This window comes from Cryptotermes secundus, unplaced genomic scaffold, assembly GCF_002891405.2.
Source record: "Cryptotermes secundus unplaced genomic scaffold, Csec_1.0 scaffold1059, whole genome shotgun sequence".
Taxonomy (NCBI): domain Eukaryota; kingdom Metazoa; phylum Arthropoda; class Insecta; order Blattodea; family Kalotermitidae; genus Cryptotermes; species Cryptotermes secundus.
Genome location: NW_019722450.1, coordinates 265,560 through 285,617, shown reverse-complemented (window position 1 = coordinate 285,617; position 20,058 = coordinate 265,560). Strand labels below are relative to the sequence as shown.

The following is a 20,058-nucleotide window of genomic DNA, read 5'->3' as shown; positions in this document are numbered from 1 at the left end:
AAGGGACCACGGCGTTACTGAAATGCTGAAATGCAATCACTGATTGAGGCTAGCTCTTTCTAAGGGACCCAACAGAATAGGTGTCTTTCCCTCACCTGAGGAAGGAAACAGTTCCAGCTTCTGAAACGTTGTGTTTTTTCTTAGTTATTTAGAACCCGGACGATGGACAAAGTCCAAAAACCAGTATCTCTGTGTGTTATACACCATCATCAGAACCCTATAGTATCTACATTCTCATATTTCTAAAACTGATCACAATGTGTTCAAGCATGGAATATATTTTGATGTGTAGACCTTGAATTCAGACCTAGCCTTTGAAGCTGCAGGTGAAGAGAGGTATGGTGAGAAGCAGCAGGGCAGTGCCTGCAACTGCTCAGTCGGGGGGAGGGAGTAGAGCCCCTGACTAACTCACACACACTCTACAGTTGTTATCTCAGTGGACTTGACCAAATCCATAGTATATTGTGTTCAAAATTGCCATACATGAACACTAGTTGTATTGTCATATATCATGGGCTCTCTACAAAACATTTCAGAATGGCTGTCTTCGTATGTAACACATAAATGCAGTATGTCATGAAAATAACTGAATAAAGTAAAACGATGACAACAGCATTCTGAGTTATGATGGGGAACTGAGTAGTACAAAAATATATTTGAAATAATAAAGAAAAAAATGTTGTTAAAGTCATCACTTTAGTATGCGTGGGGAAACTGTTACACCAAAAAAGGTAAGAGTCCTCAGTAAACTGCTTATGATGACAAAGAACTGTTTCAGTATTTAACAGAAATTAGCTATATGATATATCTGCCCTTATATATTTTTCTGTTCCTACGTACATGTTGATTGGGTCACAGTAGCCGAGCAGTCTAAGGCATGCCCTGTCTTTGCCCGCTTGGAAGCCGGGATCGTGGGTTCGATTCCACTCAGGGCATGGATGTTTAGTGTTTGTCTGTGTTTGCGTGATTTTCTATGTTTGTGTCCAGGTAGAGGCCTTGCGACGAGCTGATGACCACCCAAGTAGTCCTACCAAATGTCTAAGATCTAGTAAACCGAAGTGAAACGGAGAGTTTCATGGAGGTAGGCCAAGGCCCAAATTGGGGCCGTAGCTCCAAAGTAAAAAAAAATAAAATAAAAAACGTATATGTTAGAGGAATGCACATAGGATTTTGGTGGGAAAGCCAGAAGGAAAATGATTGCTAGGAAGACATAGACATTGGTTAGAGAACAATCTTAAGAAGGATCTTAGAGAAACAGGATGGGGTGGTAGGGACTGCATTTATCTGGGTTAGAACTCAAAACAGTGGAGGGCTCTTGTTTACAGGGTAATGAACCTTTGGCTTCCATAAAATGGTGGGAAATTCTGGAGAAGCTGAGGTACTAATGGCTTATCAAGAAGGATTTAGTTCCATGAAGTTAATTAGTTACATACATGGAGGCAAGGGGCTCAATTGTGTGTACTGTGACATCACTGACTAGTACTGCTATACTATTTTGCTACACGGACAGTGTGTACTCACGAGTGGCCTGGTAGATCGATGTCTCATTACTCTCCATACCATTGCTGATTGCCTGCACTGAGATGGAGTAGTTTCTGCCAGGCAGGAGAGATTCCAGCAGCAGTGTACCTGCCTTCTCCACATACAGTGAGTTGTTGTCTCCATTAAACGATTCCACCTCATGATAACTCACCTGAACATAAGCAGTAACATCAATGAAACTGAATTACACATCAGTTGTCCACTTGTACCATATCTCCTTTCCTCTTGTTTTGTTCCATTCTGTTTGCATTTGTTAAAGGTATCTGATATAACCATCATACAAACTTTATTTCATAAATATGGTTAATTCCTTGATATGTTTCATTTCATTCTGATGCTGCTTCTTTCACATATTTTACATATTTTAACAACATTTAGTCTCTCACTCCACTCTTGTAAAAGTTTATAGGATGGGTCAAATTTTTGGTAAAGTTTTGGTCTTCTTCGATAAACAATTGCTAAACTTACAGATCCAGTAATTATCTGTATAACATCTTGGTCATGATCGCCACTTGTTGATGGTTAAAACAGGAAAAAACATGGCATAGAATTATGACATTTATGAAATAAAATTTATGTGATAATTATATAGAGAAACATTCCTCATTTTTACTTTCTTCAGAAACTATTAGTGAGCTGCACAACCTGCCTGCCTGTCTAGTCCCTGTACATAGACATCATTAATTAGGTACAGAATAAAAACGTCTGTAAAACTGGTTATGAACAGCATACAATGTCCCCTTCTCAGTCTTCATACATTTGGACTCAGTGTCATCTGCAATCCAAAACATGGCAACTATATGTACTTATGAAGTGAAAATAACATTGGCATCATTAAATCCTAGCTTCAAGTTATGTATTTGTATGGTATCATATGTCCGAAAAATAAATCCATCTCATTAAGACAATATTTTTAGTAAAATTGCAACTGGTTTGATGAAAATAACAAATTTCTATAATCTGACACTGAAAATAGTGCGATGAAATTTTATAAATCCACTTGCATTGTTTCTGATTCTTGGTTTGCTATGCTATGGTGAGTATATGAAATATAAACCCACAAAAATGTAGTACGATTTTGAGTTCAGACATGTTGCCAAATGCCTATCATAAAAAGTTTGTGTTTAAAAATGGCAACCTTTTTAACTATGTGTGCTAAGGAACTAATCTGTCGGTACAGAAAATAAAACTGCCAGTGATAAGAATTATATGAAAATAAGAAATTTAAGCCAAAAATGTTCTTGCCACTGGCAGTACTTCACTGAAAACACCAAACTGATGAATATAATTAAGACAATACATAAAAAGTATGAAGGCGTAACCCAATCAATGCAACACTGTCCCCTGCAAGGGTCTGAAGCAGTACTACTGCAAACTTGTATTCAGGAGATGCCTGTTTTTTGAATCTCAGTTGATACGACTATCCTGTCTGAGAGTACTGTAGTTTTATTTTTAGTCCCTCCAGGCAAATGCCTAATAAAGTATCTCATATCAGACCATAACAACTTCCTTCCACATACCTTCCAATTCACTATTCATTAGCAACCAATGATTCAGTTGCTGACAGCATCAGTAAATAATATTTTTAAGGATTGCATCCTGTTGCACATATACAATGAACATATAATTTTTACTGTTCTCTTGTGTTGACAGTAAAAATTATATATATATATATATGTGTGTGTGTTCATCGTTAAATAAAATGCACATAAATAAATAACTGATGCATGTAAGCTTTCAATGAGTTTACTTACCTTGTAGCCCTCCTGGAGGCTAGTGTTATCTGGATGCCAGTCCAACTTCACAAATCCTGTTTTTATATCCATACTTGCATGTAAATCTTGGACTGGTAGGGGCTCTGGAACAGAGTGCCTATACCCTCAAGACTTACATGAAACAATCAAAGTTCCTACTGAAACAAAACTCATAAACACAATTAAAAAAAAATTATTTCAGAAATTCTCTCAACAAAATGAACAAAACAGTTCACAGGGTTCATGTCAACAAAAAATAACGGTGTACAGTTATAAATTTAATTGCCAGGCCTCTTGGACTGCAGCCTTGTTTTTAGAATAAACACCTGATATTTTAAAATGTCTATCATTTATTTATTTATTATATATAATGATTTGTCAGCTGTTTAGGTTACATACTGTTGCAGCAGAAGAGATCATTGAAGGTTGCAGTGCGGGGGCTGGTTTATATGGCCCACCCCTTACATACATGTGAATACATACTGTTGAATGGCAGGACAGTACCTTGAAATAAGCAAAAATCCCTTCCTTCCACACTCTTTCCAATTCACTGTTCATCAGCCTCCCATTCAGTGCTATGTAATCTGAACTACTGGCAGCATTGTTAAATGGACCCAAAATTAAAAATGGCTTCAGAGATATCTCCTGTCAGTATTTTAAAGATAGAAAATGGAAGCAATAATTTCCTCTGAAATTCATGTTTCTTCTCAAAGTAATACACTCTCATTATCTAAAAGATAAGTTTCTCAAACTACAGCACTTAAGTGTAAGTCTGAAAATATGTACCAATGATAAAATGCAAAGTATTTGCATGGAGGCAAGGATATGAAAATTGCTTAAATTTCAACATACTCCTTAAATGATTAAATTCTCAGTTGGCCTGTTACAAGCATACTTACTGAGTGTCACATTTCCCGTGGCAGGCCAGCTGGTCACTTTGCCTGACACAGTCTTCACAACCACTTGATAGCTGCGACCAGGTTCAAGGTTTTCCTTAAATTCCCATGCTGTTGGTTCTCCACGCATGCGACTCACTGGAGTCTGTCGGCGCACACTGATTGACACTTGGTACTTGTCAAATTCACTGCAAAATGAAAGAACACATGAGGGGTATGTGATTATAAAAACAGAATGTTCAAATATGAAGTAAAGTTACTTCAACATGCTGGAGCTGAGGTTCGTATATCAGTGACCACGAAGTTGAAACACCATGTAGTTTTGAGAAACCTCCACGTTTTGGAGGACCACACCACCTCCATCTTCAGGGTCATAGATTATTAGGTCATGCAACATGTTCCTCTGAAATAATTGGCTTTCTCCAAACTGCAAAGCATTAGAACCCAATAGTCCCACTCCTTGAGGAACATATCCGCCATGTTGGAGAAGGATTTAGTGTATATGAAATTCATATTTTCAGATTCTACATCAGAACTTTCTATCACAGATTAATTTAATCCAGAAAATTGGGGCAGTACCTCAAAGAATAATGAAGACACATTACCTCATTCCTTTTGGAGGATCCCAGTGCACTTTGAATGAACTTGAGGTGATTGAGTTCTTGTCGAAAGTTACATTTAGTGGGCGGAGAGGTACTGTACGGTACTGAGCCGTTGTCGGTGTTGATATTTCATCTTCACTTAAAGTTTGAACTGAAATGTTGTAAGCACGACCTGGAATATGTACAAGTCATTGCAGTTCACCATGACACATACTTCATAAAGACAACTAAGCACATTTCTTTAAATAATTTGGTAGTTCTCAAAAGTCTAACCTATAACAGAGGGACAGTTCAGTGTGTCTATTTGCAACATTATTTTTTTACATTGCATCAAATGCAGAAGTAATGCAGTGTCAAAAGGAAATGGAAAGGTTGAATATAAATAAGTTGTAAGTTATGGTCTGTTTACGGATACTATCCTGGCATTGGTCTGCAAAACTACAGCAAGGAGTTCTGGGCAGAACATATACTAGTCAAGGCAACTTTTCTGTCATACAGACTTGAAGTTGTAACAACCTCGTGTTATTAATGTCATGAAATTTTCTTGATGGGTTGGTGTACTGAGATTGTGAGCAAACTGTCATATTATCCAAGTGTACATGAATTATAGGTGCTTGTAATTATCTTGATGGGTCACCCTGGATAGGCAGCAGCAACGACCTGTCCTCTGCTCACTCTGAATCATAAACACCAGTCACTAAATGAACTGCTTCTGAATCTTACTCTTTAATGATCTGAAATTTAATACACAAAATTTGTGTCCTTTTTTAATCAGACTCGCTTGGCGCTATGACCTGCCAAGTTATGCACTGGCATCTAGTAATATTCTCTTAATTGCTCACAGTTGTAAATACAAGTATGTTACAAAGTTCTGTGTTATCTATACTATTTAATTCTTGATTAAATATTAATGTTTCATTCCTCTATTCGTAATAGCACTTAGTTTAATGATAATGGAATTATTATTACTGTTATAATTATCGCTTATTTGTTTGTTTACTTTTACATTTATTCGTTATTATTTCTTCCAATTACTTAACTGTATTTTGTATTTGACTTCTAATAAGTTTGTATGTAATGTAATTCAGTCATCTACACTGTGCTGAGTCTGTAATTGGCCTTGCGGCTGTTGACTCGGCACATTAATAATAAAGAATTGAATTGAATTGAATTGAATTGAATTATTACTACTACTTTTCTGGGAAAAGAAACTTATTAAGTATAGATCCTGAATAAATTAAATTTATCAGATATAACACAAAAGTTTCACAAGGTTGCCATGTTTATAACTGATGACTTGTAGGAATGTTTAAATTATATCTCAATACCAAATTTTATATTCCTACCTCCAATGGGTTTCTTTAGGATCCCGATCCCCTTAGGGACACTATTTACAATGTACATGAGTCCAACATACTTTTGCCTTTATAATCTTGCTGTTCACAGATCAGCATCTATCTTTATCAGTAACAATACGTGGACTCCCACCAACAAATGAAATACTTTCCTGCCTAGAGAGAACACTTAACCACAGCTTTATTTTGAGTTCAATGAGTAGACAACTTCTATTAATACAACTACTTAAATGTAATAAGATGATAATCATAGAATAATGAATAGAAGGACAAAGATTTTGTTTTACCTTATAATTCAACACATCTTATTTGTTAAAGTTGTCCTTTTAATGAAAAATAATGCCACAGAAGTTCAGTGTAGTCAGGAAGTAAATCTCCCCACATTCTCAATTTTGGCATTAGACAGAGCTGAGCGGTCAGCTTCATGCTACAGAAAATCTATCTGCTATGTATTACAGTCAACTCTCGATTATCCGGGGGCGGATTAACTGGTTTGCGGCTTAACCGGGGCTACTGAGGCTTTTTTGACGCTTATATGTTGTTTAATATTCATTCACTTTTGTTTCACATGGTGAGTTGTAACACGATTTTCGCACTAGTGTGAACCGAGCTCTGCATTCTTTGGTCCCATTATGCTAACACAATGTTCTAGGGTAGGGGTGAAAGAATGCAAAGATTTGTGGAAAGTTTCAAGGACAGATACATCGCCCCAGTTAGTATCTTTGTATCGATCTTCAAGTGCGTTAGCAAAATATCAGGGTGTAAAAGGAAGCATGTTGTGTTAAGTATTCAACAGAAAAAGGAAAATGCCGCGAAAAAGTAAACGACAATATTAATTTTTTTTTAAGTGTTAAGTGTGAATATTCGTAAAAAATGTTGGATGTTGTTGAAGACTGTGATTGAAATAACTAATTCATATTTCAGTGTAATGTAAAAAAAAGTATTAAATAGGCCATGAGATGACATAAAAATGAGGTTGAATAAATTTAAATACAGGTAGGCCTATAGTATTATGAAGGTACAGTATTACAGTACTACTTTTCATAAAATTTGTCTTAACCGGGTTTTCGATTAATCGTGATTTCCATTCCCACCATTATCCCGGATAATCGAGAGTTGACTGTATATGGTTTGGCAGTAATTCTGAATGTGGTCACAAAGCGAAGATATTCTAATAACAGTAAAAGCAACATCCCACCTGTACAGCCTATTACTAGGCACTGTACTGCCCTAACACCATGTACCTATTCTGAGAAATGAAAATGCAAAACATTGCCCTTCCTCTATTTCTGTTCTGTTCCACAGCCTGACCTTGTTCAGGAGGCAAACAATATGACCAACATACGAAGAAAGTGAAAGGAGACTTCATTTGGATTACTTTTTTCTTATATCTCTTTTCTTTCTCAGTTTCTTTCTATATCCACCCTCAGCTTCTTACAGAGGATGTTATTTTAGAGGACATATCCTACCATGACCCCATGTAATGTATATAAACAGTGAATGGCCATTACAATACAATTTTAATTATATTACTTGCAAATTGGTGGCTGTTCTAAGCAAGTTCCTGAAATAAGATTTATACAACATTCATGGTAAACAATCATACCTATAGATATACAAAACTATATAAGGTATGCCATCTACACAACAATATTCTGTGTTTAAAAAACAAAGAAGACGCCTCTGCATCAACATTTGCTTTTATTATGCTTTTACAGACGCAACATGTTTTGACCCTTATACTGGATCGTCATCATCAGGCGTACGATGTTCCAGTATGAGCTGATGAATTGCAATTAATTATCATCTAATTCTTCGAATAAGGATCCTTATTGTGCTTTGAAATTATTAAAATGCATAAATACATGTTCAAAGTTGTGGTCAAAAATTTTCAAAAATGAAAATCCTTAGATAATAAAATTTAAAATTAAAGATATAAAGATTAAAATTAGAAACTAACGATTAAGACACGAAGGTTAGAATTTTGTTTTTGTGGTAAGACTCTGCAACCGCTACGTGTTGGCCTGGTTTTTATGCCGGTATAGGCGATTATAATGTGGGGTGCCCGCGTATCGAGATCTTCTTATATGTGATAGGTCATGTAGTCATGACCTTAGCAATGTCTTACAGAACTATGCTCATTATTCAGTATGTGATGTATATTAGGTTATTCTTATGAATGGTGTGTACAGGTTGTTTCCTGCATTGGTGCTGTCGTTATGTTGCAATGGTTTGGTCTAGACTATGTACCTATGACAAAAACAGAAACTACAGTTGTTGTACCTGGTATAAGGCCTTTGAAAGCAGCTTGAGCTGGCCCTGGGGGTTCTCCCTCCTTCTCAACATACAGTGTACTATCCAGTGCATCCATTGGATCAATTGATACTTTGTAGTGTGTGTAGATGCCAGCAGGGTACGGTGGCTGCCATAGCACCAGTAACGTTGTCTCATTCCGGAACCACACAATGAATTTGCCAGGTGTGTTTGGCTCTAAGGAAAAAAAAAATATTCCTTTTACTGTACTGTATCATTCCTATTTATTCTAGTCATGTCCCCTTTCTTTCTTATTACTTTTAGCACTCAAAGAGGAAGCACTTTTACACACAAGATTCCAGAACACCACATTAAGTAACAGTAATTCCACAACTGTCCCAGTGATTTCCAGAGATGCCATTCAGCATCATTAATGACGTGGCATTAAGAAGTATCGCAAAATTTGCTCCAGTGACATCACCGCAACTTATATATCATAAAAATTCATTAATTAGTGGTTCACAAGTTTCAGGGAGTGGGAGCAGACAAAAAAAAAAGACTTAAAAGTTCATATGCTTATCTTTCTTTATAGAACAAAGTAAAGAAAAAAAAACATAGCTTGGACACAAGCAGAACTTGCAAATCCACAGCACTATTTGTAATTTCCCCACTACAATTATGGTATTGTTGTGCTACTGTGTATGCATCCCTATAACCAGCTTTCTAGCCAATGAAAGCAAGTGAAGAATAAAGTAAAGAAAGTAAAAAGTAAAGGTATCCCTGTAACAGGCCGTGGAGGCCCATAGGGTTGTGAGATGTTGAGGTTCATACATTTTCTAGATAATCGGCTCCAAGTTGGTGGTAAGGTTGTCAGCCTCACAGGCCGGCTGCCCTTTACCACCAAGAATATTCCTGGTACTCATTTCTGTTAGAGGCTGAATCAACCGCAGGGCTACAGTCCAGTTGGAAGGATTAAGTAAATTTAAAAAATCCACCTCATCAGGATTTGATCCTGCAACCTTCCAGCTTGTAGCATAGTGCCTCAAGCAACTATGCTACAACATGCTACCAAGTGAAGAATAAAACTAAACAAAACTGGTAATGAAGGCAATCTGAAACCAAATGCTTAGAAGAAATGACTAAATTATTCCTCCAATATATACACAGTGCAGTGCCCTCTTGGGCACACAACACAGCTGATATGTGTCTCTACGATGGGGTACCCAAAAGAAATCGAACTAATTTTTTTGTGGGCAGAGCGTTTTGCCGCTATGAGCGCATAGAGCTAACATTCCTGAGTCGATAAGCCAACTACCATTTTTTCAGAAGGTAAGGACTAGTTTCGGCAGAGTTTATAGTGACAACTGTTTTGTGTGATCGTCATTGTTTCAATGGCTGATTTTCGTGAACAGCGTGCGGCGGTGAAATTCTGCTTTTTTCTCGGGAAAAGTGGAACAGAAACTCTTGAAGTGTTAAAAACGGCGTACAAGGATGATGCTATGGGGAAAACTCAGGTGTTTGAGTGGTTTTCCCGTTTCAAAAATGGTGAAATGTCAATTGATGACAAACCTCGTTCTGGTCGTCCTTCCATGGCCCGAACACATGAAAATGTTGAAAAAATTCGTGAAATCATCAAGGAAGATCGACGACGGACTATTGAAGAAATTGTGGAGCTGTCGGGAGTGACTTGGAGCTCAGCGGACAGATCTGTGGCAGTCGGGTGACTGGTTTTTCCATCATGACAATGCCCCTGCTCACACAGCCCTGTCTGTACGACAATTCTTGACCAAAAATGGTATGACCCCTGTTCCTCACCCTCCATACTCACCCGACCTTGCCCCGTGCGACTTTTTTTTGTTTCCTCGAATGAAAAGAGACATGAAAGGAAAAAACGACGGAGGCGCTGTCAAGCATCTCAAAAGATGAATTTAGACAATGTTTTGAAAAATGGAATAAAAGACTAGACAAGTGTATTAGTGTAAGTGGAGAGTACTTTGAAGGGGATTGAAGGTTTGTGCTTAAAATTTGAATAAATAAGTTTAAAAAAATAAGTTCGGTTTCTTTTGGGTACCCCCTCGTATACTTCTGAGGGGCTTAAACAAAAACATAAGTAAGCAAAGTCATCTGTTGCGCTTACTTGTCGTGAAATTTCTTGAGGTATAGGCCACACTCTCTTTCCCATCATACTCTGTAAACAGCTGCACCTGGTAGGATGCTCCAGGTGTGAGATTCTGGAGGGAATAGTATGTGTCCTCTACTGTAACTGGAAGCACATTTGTTGATGGCTCTGACAAACTTAGTACCTATACAGGACACAAAGCACAATGCGACAGGTCTCATATTAAAGACAACTAATGTTACAAAGATATATAATTTTATACTTCAACTCAACACTTTAAAACAAACTGGTTACAATAAGTATCACCTACTTTAATTTGAAAATGAGTCGTCATTTTGCCCACAAAATTATTTATGGGTTTTGTATGAATCTCAGAATATATAGGATTATTTTCCCTAAACTGGATTACCCAACTGAATAAGACAGTGTGTGTTTACTGTGTAGTAGGAACTGAAATTTTATATATTATTTAGGAAAACTTCACCAGATAAGACAACAGCAATACTTTTCACCTGGTGATCACAGACATCTACATGAATTACGATTATTCAGCCATTCAACCCCTTTGGTCAATGAACATGAAATATCTTGGTATTAATTTTGGCTGGAAACTCCTAGGGAATGAACATATGAACAACATATCCACCAAGACATCGACAAGAAGTTCAGACCTATACCAGCTCCCTGGATACCACTCCCAACTTCCCACCCATAACCAAATTCTAACTGTACATGTCATGCATAAGACCAACCATCTGTTATGGTTGCAAAGCCTGGACCTATACACACAAATCCAAAAGGGGGGAAAAAAAACCAGAAGGTACAAAAGAGATGCTTAATGAGGAATGGGGAATATTCCAAAAAAATAAATCTGAACTTTTTAGATGCACATTTCTCAGTTCTTAAACTTCCTGAATACCTCATGCATCAAGCCACAAATATATACAAATGAATTTAACATCCACTGGAACCAGCTGATATGAGAGCTAAGTGTGGAACCTACTAATCAGAAATCTGTTATCCATGGGGCATAGTACTCTTGCAACGAAATGAGGACATAAGGCAAGCAGCATACAAGTACACAAGGAGGAGGCTGAGGGTATAAAGAAATGAACAGGGGCAAAAAGAAGGAGGAAAAAATGAGCAAATAATTAAATAAGCCAAGTTAGAAGAAGGCCTGGAACCAGGCCTGTAAACATATGGGCATGAAAGAAGATACCACTATGACAGAAATAAGTAAATAATATTATTCACATATTCTGACTGGTAAAAACCATAAACTGTCCTTCTCAACCCAACAGTGATGCCTCACAGCAGATGTACTGACAACTGCAGTTGGTCTACAGACAACTCCTGCTTCACAGGGTTACAACATGAAACATTAAGACAGAGAAGACAGCAGCAGTAGGAAACCACTGGAACCATACTGGTACCACTGTATTCAGCGTACAAGGCTGAAGAAGTAGATTACTTCTCATTATTAAAACACTTCTGAAGATATCTATACAAAAAAAAAAAAAAAAGCAAAAAAAACTTCATGGTTTTAGTCCACAAGCAAACTATATTGACAGAGTGGCCACCACTTGTCGGCAAAGTTACTGCCAACTTTAACAGATGGAGAGTGTCGCATGGTCAGCGTAACGAATCCCATGGCAGTTAATCTCGGTTTTCTAGACCGGAGTAGCTATTTCCTTGAAATAGCAATTCAAGTATCCTCATGAGGCTGAGTGGACCCTGTTCCAGGCCCACCACTTCTCTGAAAATCTGGCAGCGCCAGAATCGAACCCAGACCTCTGGATCTATAGGAAGGAACTCTGACCACTAGACCACAGATGCGGTCAACTTACATGTAAATATGAATTAAAATATTTGTTCTGGCCTTCCTGGTACACCCACACTAAATATGCCGGAACGTCATGTGAATGGAAGGGGCATTATTGACTGGTCACTGAACTGTAATGATATGACAGCACAGCACCAAATGTTTTACCTTGAGCTTGAAGCTGGAATAGTGACCAAGAGACGGAGGACTCCATGACACTTGGGCAGTCTTCCCATTGCGAACACTGACTGACAGGTTGGAAGGTGGATCTGGAGCTGCAATACAAAGTTAAGCAGTCTCTCACTTTTGTGTATAATTCAAACACACACACACACAAAATCAAGCAGAGCAATGTAAATGCGATTTGTAAACCACAGTACTCTATGTCTCTGTACAGGCATTGCCCTTATACAGACTCAGTCTCCAAGAACGAAATCAACTAACTCTCTTACCAGTTTGTTAGGAGACACCTCTCAAAAATTGCATATTCTGCTCACAGTTGGGAGGAGCCCAATCTGCATAATAAGCCTGTGACATCTATTCTATATTCCACACTTGAGGATTTTTTTATTGCTAGTGGGGTGGGACTAAGTCCCTTGTACTGCGGCCACTTCTGGCCTATTGTACCAGCCCCAGATGATAGGTGCGGGTGCTTGTGGAGCAATTGGTGGAATGAAGTTTGGCAGAGGAACCGAAGTACTCGGAGAAAACCTGCCCCACCGCCACTTTGTCCACCACAAATCCCACTTGACCAGACATGGGATCGAACCCGGGTCGCCGAGGTGGGAAGCCGGCGAATAACCGATTGAGCTATGGCGCGGCCCGCAATTGAGGATAGTACATAACCAAGAATTAATGAGCTGGGATAGCGTAGTCCGTATAGTGACTGGGTACAGGCTGGACAACTGAGGGGTTGGATTTCAAACCCCGGTAGAGTCAGTAATTTTCTCCACGTCATTCAGACCGACTCTGGGGTCCACCCAACCTCCTATCCAATGGGTACCAGAGGATCTTTCCCTGGGGATAAAGCTGACCACTCACCTCCAACTGGTTCTGAGGTCAAGAAAATGTGGTTCTACACATCGACTCCCGCATACGCCTTCATGACATAGACCTTAATTAGTTAAGCACAAGGACAATTTTACCTTACTTACTTACTCATGGAGCTGAGCCCTTCTGGAGGAGCCGCCAATTCTGCAGCTACTCAAAAATTTCCCAGCATTTTATGGAATCCAAAGGTTCATTACCGTGTTCACAAGAGCCCTCCACTGGTCCCTAATCCTGAACCAGTTCAATCCAATCAATATCATCCCATCCTATCTCTCAAAACCAATTTTAATTTTGTCCGCTCACCTACGCCTTGGTCTTCCCAGTGGTCTCTTTCCCTCTGGCTTTCCCACCAATGTCCTATACGAATTCCTCGTCTCTCCCATTCGTGCTACATGCCCTGCCCACCTCATCCTCCTTGACTTGAGCATTCTAATTATACTTGGAGAAGAGTACAAGTTATGAAGCTCCTCATTATGCAGTCTTCTCCAACCTCCTGTCACTTCATCTCTCTTCGGTCCAAATATTCTCCTCAACACCCTGTTCTCAAACATCCTCAGTCTATGTTCCTCCCTTAATGTCAGAGACCAAGTTTCACATCCATACAGAACCACAGGCAAAATTATAGTTTCTGTATTCTAGTTTTTACGTTTTCAGACAGCAGACGAGAAGACAAAAGGTTCTAGACCGAATGGTAGCAAGCATTACCCGAGTTCAATCTCCTCTTAATTTCCTCCTGAATCAGGTTTCGATCTGTTATCGTTGTTCCCAAATATCTGAACTGTGCCACCTTTTCAAAACATCTGTTTCCTATCTTTATATCATGATTTTGCCCAGCATTTTGATGACGAAACAGCAACATTGTCCCTTTTACCTTTAAATAACCACGAACTTTGTGATTGTTACTGGTTACCATGGACTTCCTGTTAAAGTGTTTGAATTGAAATGGGTTGCAGTGGATCTCGAAGAAGAATGAATAAGATGGGGAAACTATCTGAAGACCGACCAATTTGATGACAACGAAGGAAATGAAAGTGAATCGCAGAGACAGGATGTGATTCAAGATCAGATGTTGAATCTCCAGTTCTGTCATCCATTCGTAACTTATTCTCTTGTAGGGCAGAAAATATAAACTTTCTGAATAACATGCATTTCCTACGTTTATTCTACTGTTAAATATTATAAAACAGCGAAGATCTCAGTTAGTGATTCACCATCTTTTAAGAAACAAAGATAGGTTAAGGTTAATATTTTCACAAAACTATACAGTTGTCACGTGTTGGGTATATCACGCGACAAATAAATTCACGTGGTTCTCGGATTCAGCGAATCTTTATTCAATATTCACTCTTACACTCTTTACAATCGTTGTCGGCTGTAGTATCAACTGGCTTCTGCCTCAATGCTTGACTCTCGGTTCTCTAACAATAATAATCTGGTACATGTCCTAAGCTCTGCTTATATAGGGGAGGGCACCTCTCGCCAAGGTTCGATCACGCGTGTTCGGCAATCCGTTGCTTCAGGAACGATGTCTATAGATTATGGCGGTAACGTGTTTCGTCTCATCCGTTGGTACAAACGGTCTTCTGTTGTTCATCTCCGAGGGAAACGCGTTCATTGCTTCTGCACTTCCTACGCAACGGCCCATTGTTATTGCGTTTCCATGGAGGTATCTACTCCAGACACGTTACATTGCTCCCTTCTAAAAGTTGTTCGTCCCGAACAGCCTAACGGTGCATCCTTGATTTCCTTTCCTAAGGTGTTCGTCTTCCGCGTGTTGCCTACGCCCCTCTTCTTCATGGGTGCTCGTCCCGAGCAGCTCCGTAGTAGGAGCCAAAACAAACCGGAGGGGCGGATAGAAGTGACCAGAAGACGAGGAAGAAGACGTAAGAAGATGATGGATGACCTTGGGGACAGAAGAGGATAATTTTATTTGAAGGAGAACGCTTGTGATCGCATTAAGTGGAGGAACTGTTTTGGAAGAGACTGTGGACCTGTCGTCTGACAGATTACTGATGAATGAATGAATACATTACATCCATGATATGTATGCCGTGTCGGTCTTGTACTGCACTCAATTTAACCTGTTATTTCACAACATGTTTTGGTAACATAATGCCATCATCAGGTGCTCCAATTACGCTAATCTATTGCATTGCTTGCCATTATGTCATTGTAAAATTATTTAAAAAGTATTTAAAAATATTCGTCAATTATAATAAATTTTTATATACTAAAATCTTGTTAAGATAGTCATCTTATTTGTCCAAATTCAAACCCGCGCATGGTTCCTCCACTATGGGAGTCGTTCCTCTTATACTCCGTGTATATCGTGTCTCGTGATGTGTTCCCTTTTTGGCTGCGGGTGTTGTAACAATTTCGCACATGGCTGCCAATATTACGGAGATTACGGATCGTTTCGGACAGCCAGAAGGCCAAAATCACAACAAAGTACTTAACCAATAGTTGTGGGATGTACGGTGCAAACCGCTTCCTGACACCCTTCCTACGGTTGTCACTAATTGTTTAATTTCAGTCCTTATCTTAGAATTACAATTTGGCCCTTCACGTAATAATAATTGCAGTTATTTATACTCTTCCCACGTTCCTTCACATGGCGACCAAGAAACTCGCTAAGCATTTATCGGAGCAAAGAGAAAAATGTTTCGCATAAAAGTTATATCGAAAACGAAAACCATATTTTATGCTCAATACACGCTTTCATCAAGTCATATGGTTTACGAGATAATTAAACCAAGGGTTCGAATGCTCCAGAACTGTTAACTACGCATACATTTACCAACTTGTTACATATGTCACTGTTACTATTCCTAAAGTACTGACTGTCCATACTTTCCTGCTGCTGTCAACAGCCCTACTATGTAGCCGTCATTAGGATTGCCTCGCTATTGACACTATCAAGTAGCATGTCGTCTCGCTAGCTAAGAGATATCCATTTCAATTTACTAATTATGCCTCGCACTTTTTCATGGTGTGCGTGCTTCCCNCCCCCCCCCCCCAATGCGTCACACCTTTACTCAGTTAATTATTAATTATCTATGTCCTCCTCGGTAAGAGTTCCCTTGTATCAGCTGAGACAATTCTTCAACTTAGTTGCAAGTTCTTTTTATCTTCCTTCTTTATTTCTTTGGACGGTTTGCAACGTGAGGAGCGCATATTAAACTCCGTCCATCCGTCAGTCTGTGAAACGTCTGGAAGACTGATGAACGGATTTTCATTAAATTTGAGAATGTCACACATTTATATTTTGATTAAAATCGATCAAAATAAAAGACTCTTTACGTGAAGATCTGCATTAGTTAGTCGCTAAATACTTCGAGGAGAGGAACATTTTTGGAACGAAATTTGAAGAATAAAATTAGATGTATTTTGTACTCAATATAGATTTTCTTCCCTTGCAAATTATCATCACATCGAATACTTTTATCTCATGTATTTTCATTTTTCACCCAGGAAATAGGCTGGTTTTCTGAAGTTAAGCGGGTTCTACATTCTTTTCGGGAAAAAATTTGAGGACAGTGTTAATCCGGAATAGCGGAGCGAGGAGAGCGGTCGTTGCTAGCCAACTGACGGTAAACACGGGGGCCGTCCCTACGCAACAACACAACAGTACAGGAGCTGTTATTTTCTATGGAGTCTGTGCCGAGGCTTACATAACGAGCGGTCGTTGCTAGACAACTGGTAAATACGCGGGCCGTCGCTACACAACAACGCAACAATACAAGATCTGTTGGAGGTGGTGTTTTCTATGGTATCTGTGCCGAGGCTTAATTAACGAGCGGTCGTTGCTAGACAAGTGGTAAATACGCGGGCCGTCGCTACACAACAACGCAACAATACAAGATCTGTTGGAGGTGGTGTTTTCTATGGTATCTGTGCCGAGGCTTAATTAACGAGCGGTCGTTGCTAGACGACTGGTAAATACGCGGGCTGTCGCTACACAACAAAGCAACAATACAAGATCTGTTGGAGGTGGTGTTTTCTATGTATCTGTGCCGAGACTTAATTAACGAGCGGTCGTTGCTAGACAACTGGTAAATACGCGGGCTGTCGCTACGCAACAACGCAACAATACGAGATCTGTTGAAGGCGATGTTTTCTATGGTGTCTGTGCCGATGCTACATAACGATGACCAACGAGAGTCTGAGTTACTTGATAGTCGAACGTCAGAAGACTCGAGCCAGCAACCATCCAACGTGGACGTGAGCACGAAAACAGGAGTCGCCAATATTAGAAGCCGCTACAGGGACGGATCGTTGCATGCAGACATGAATAATGCCCCTATTGTAATCGATTTGGAAAAAGACACGGATGATGGAGAACCCGTCAGGTCTAATGCGAAGGAGGTGGCAGAACTCAAAAAGGAAAATGGAAATCAGCTATACATAACCAAGAAATATCAGGAAGCAATTAAACTTTATACGGAAGCTACTGAACTGTGTTCTGATTCATCAGTATATTATGGAAACCGTTCTGCTTGCTATATAATGCTGTATCAATATAGAGCTGCTCTAGCGGATGCCAGAAAAGCAGTAGCTCTGGATAGCAGCTTTGCAAAGGGACACAGACGAATTGCAAAGTGCAGTTTGGCTCTAGGTGATATGACAGCAGTTAATAGTGCACTTTGCACTTTAAGAAAACTCAGTCTTATTAACTCCGCTTTTCTACCAGAGCTTCAGAAACTGGAGGTTATTTTAAGGCTCGATAAGGAAGGAACTATAGCATACCACAAGCAAGACTACATAAAGGCTTTAGAATGTACAGATAAAATTCTTCAGGAGATTCCATGTACCAGATACAAACTGAAGAGGGCTGGATGCTTAATATTACTTCGACGGTATCAGGAGGCAAAGAATATTGCAAATGACATTCTTCATGTTGACAAAGACAATGTTGATGCAGTTTATATACGTGGAATGTGTTTTTATTACCAGGATGATGTGGATGAAGCCCTATACCACTTCAGATATGCTTTACGACTTGCACCAAACAATGAAAGGTTAATGGCCATTTACAAGCAAGTACAGGGGAAGGTAGATGGGAGCAAGGCCTATACAGCAGGCAAATTCGAGGAAGCTTACATCATCTACACTCAAGCACTGGAGATTGATCCAAAAAACAGGTCAGTAAATGCCAAATTATTCTTCGACAGAGCAATGGTTTGTTCAGAGCTGGGCCGATTTATTGAAGCTGTGGATGACTGCTCAAAAGCCCTGGACTTGGATGAAAATTGCCGGAAGGCATTGTTACAGAGAGCAAAATGTTACATGGAACTCAGAGATTTCGACAAAGCTGTAAAAGATTATGAAGAAGCATACAGAATGTATAAAAGTTACGAGGGTAAGAAACTTCTGGATGATGCAAAGCGCGCCTTAAAAAACACGAAAGAAAAAGATTATTACAAGATTTGCGGTGTAAACACGAATGCATCATTAAAAGATATCACAAAAGCATACAAAAGGAAGGCCTTAGATCACCACCCTGATCGCCATCCAGGCGTGCCTCTTGAAGTAATAAAAGAACACGAGGAGAAGTTTAAGAGTGTTAAAGAAGCATACGATACACTATCTGACGTTAACAAGAGAGCACGTTATGATATGCATTTATACGATCACGAAGTAGTAAGCAAGTTGAAGTAAATTTTAATCGGAACAGCGCACAGCGAGCGGTTTACTAAGCATTGCAGAAGTCGGTTCAAAGTCGGAAATGGCCCCCATTGTAGTGGAATCATTTTCCAAAAAACCCTCACCTTCTATTCAGTGTGGTGATGTAACACGGCTCCAACGTCATACGGTGACACTGACTATTCCCCATGAATCCAAACCTGTCAGATAATATTTCGTTTTACATACGTGACAGCGCTCGTAGAAAAATATGAACCTATTTTATTCGTCATCTTCAAATTGTTCTACGGGAATATTACAGCTTACGTTGTATATAGCAGAAACCGATCAATTGAAAATGATCATATTTAAAATGCGACCTGATTATTAATGAAGGTATGCGGGATATTTTCTTTACTACTGTCAGAAGCGGGATAGGACTGGATTGGAGTCGGCCGGCATTGTTGGCCATTGTTGGAAACCGTCACACAGCAAGCATTGCGAACACACAGAAGCCCTACGTTCTGCGACAGTGACTTGTAAAGTGCGCACATAAGCTACAGCTTTATTTGTACGTACGAGTTATGAATGTCAAATAAATCCAATTATTAATCCAAACCCGTGTCTGGTCATTAACACCTGACAGTATAAAACGACATGTACATCGTAAGAGTATTATATGTGTNACACTGGGCATCAGTGCGTTGGCCCCTGAGCCCGGGACTGACAGCATCGTGACCCCGTCTATGATGCGGTTGTTTCGACAGTCCACCAGGGGACCGAAATGCGACAGGAAGTCCTCGCCGATGATAGGATGCGGGACGTCGGCCACCACGAAGCGCCACGTGAATTCTCGACGTAGGCTCAAGTTAAGGCTGAGAGGCAGCCATCCGTATGTGTGGATGGTAGTGCCATTAGCAGCACACAGGTCATAGGTGGTATGTTCCATGCGTCGATGGACGAGGTCCGAACTCGTGTCGATTAGGAACCGTCGTTTGCTGACTCTGTCTGTTATGAAGAGGGGGCCTGTTATCGTAGCGCAG

General features: G+C 39.5%; 1 protein-coding gene across 3 annotated transcripts in view; it reads right to left on the bottom strand.

The window, feature by feature from the left end:
- Positions 1–20,058, bottom strand: part of LOC111861525 (tyrosine-protein phosphatase 10D) — a 154,301-nt gene that overhangs the window by 48,862 nt on the left and 85,381 nt on the right. For all 3 annotated transcript variants that reach the window (XM_023846174.2, XM_023846175.2, XM_023846177.2), the window contains exons 3-9: positions 12,512–12,618; positions 10,540–10,705; positions 8,433–8,639; positions 4,798–4,966; positions 4,196–4,380; positions 3,297–3,400; positions 1,522–1,693 (exon numbers count right to left, since the gene is read on the bottom strand). In XM_023846174.2, coding sequence (XP_023701942.1) covers positions 1,522–1,693; positions 3,297–3,400; positions 4,196–4,380; positions 4,798–4,966; positions 8,433–8,639; positions 10,540–10,705; positions 12,512–12,618 — 1,110 coding nt within the window. The remainder of the gene's footprint in view (positions 1–1,521; positions 1,694–3,296; positions 3,401–4,195; positions 4,381–4,797; positions 4,967–8,432; positions 8,640–10,539; positions 10,706–12,511; positions 12,619–20,058) is intronic.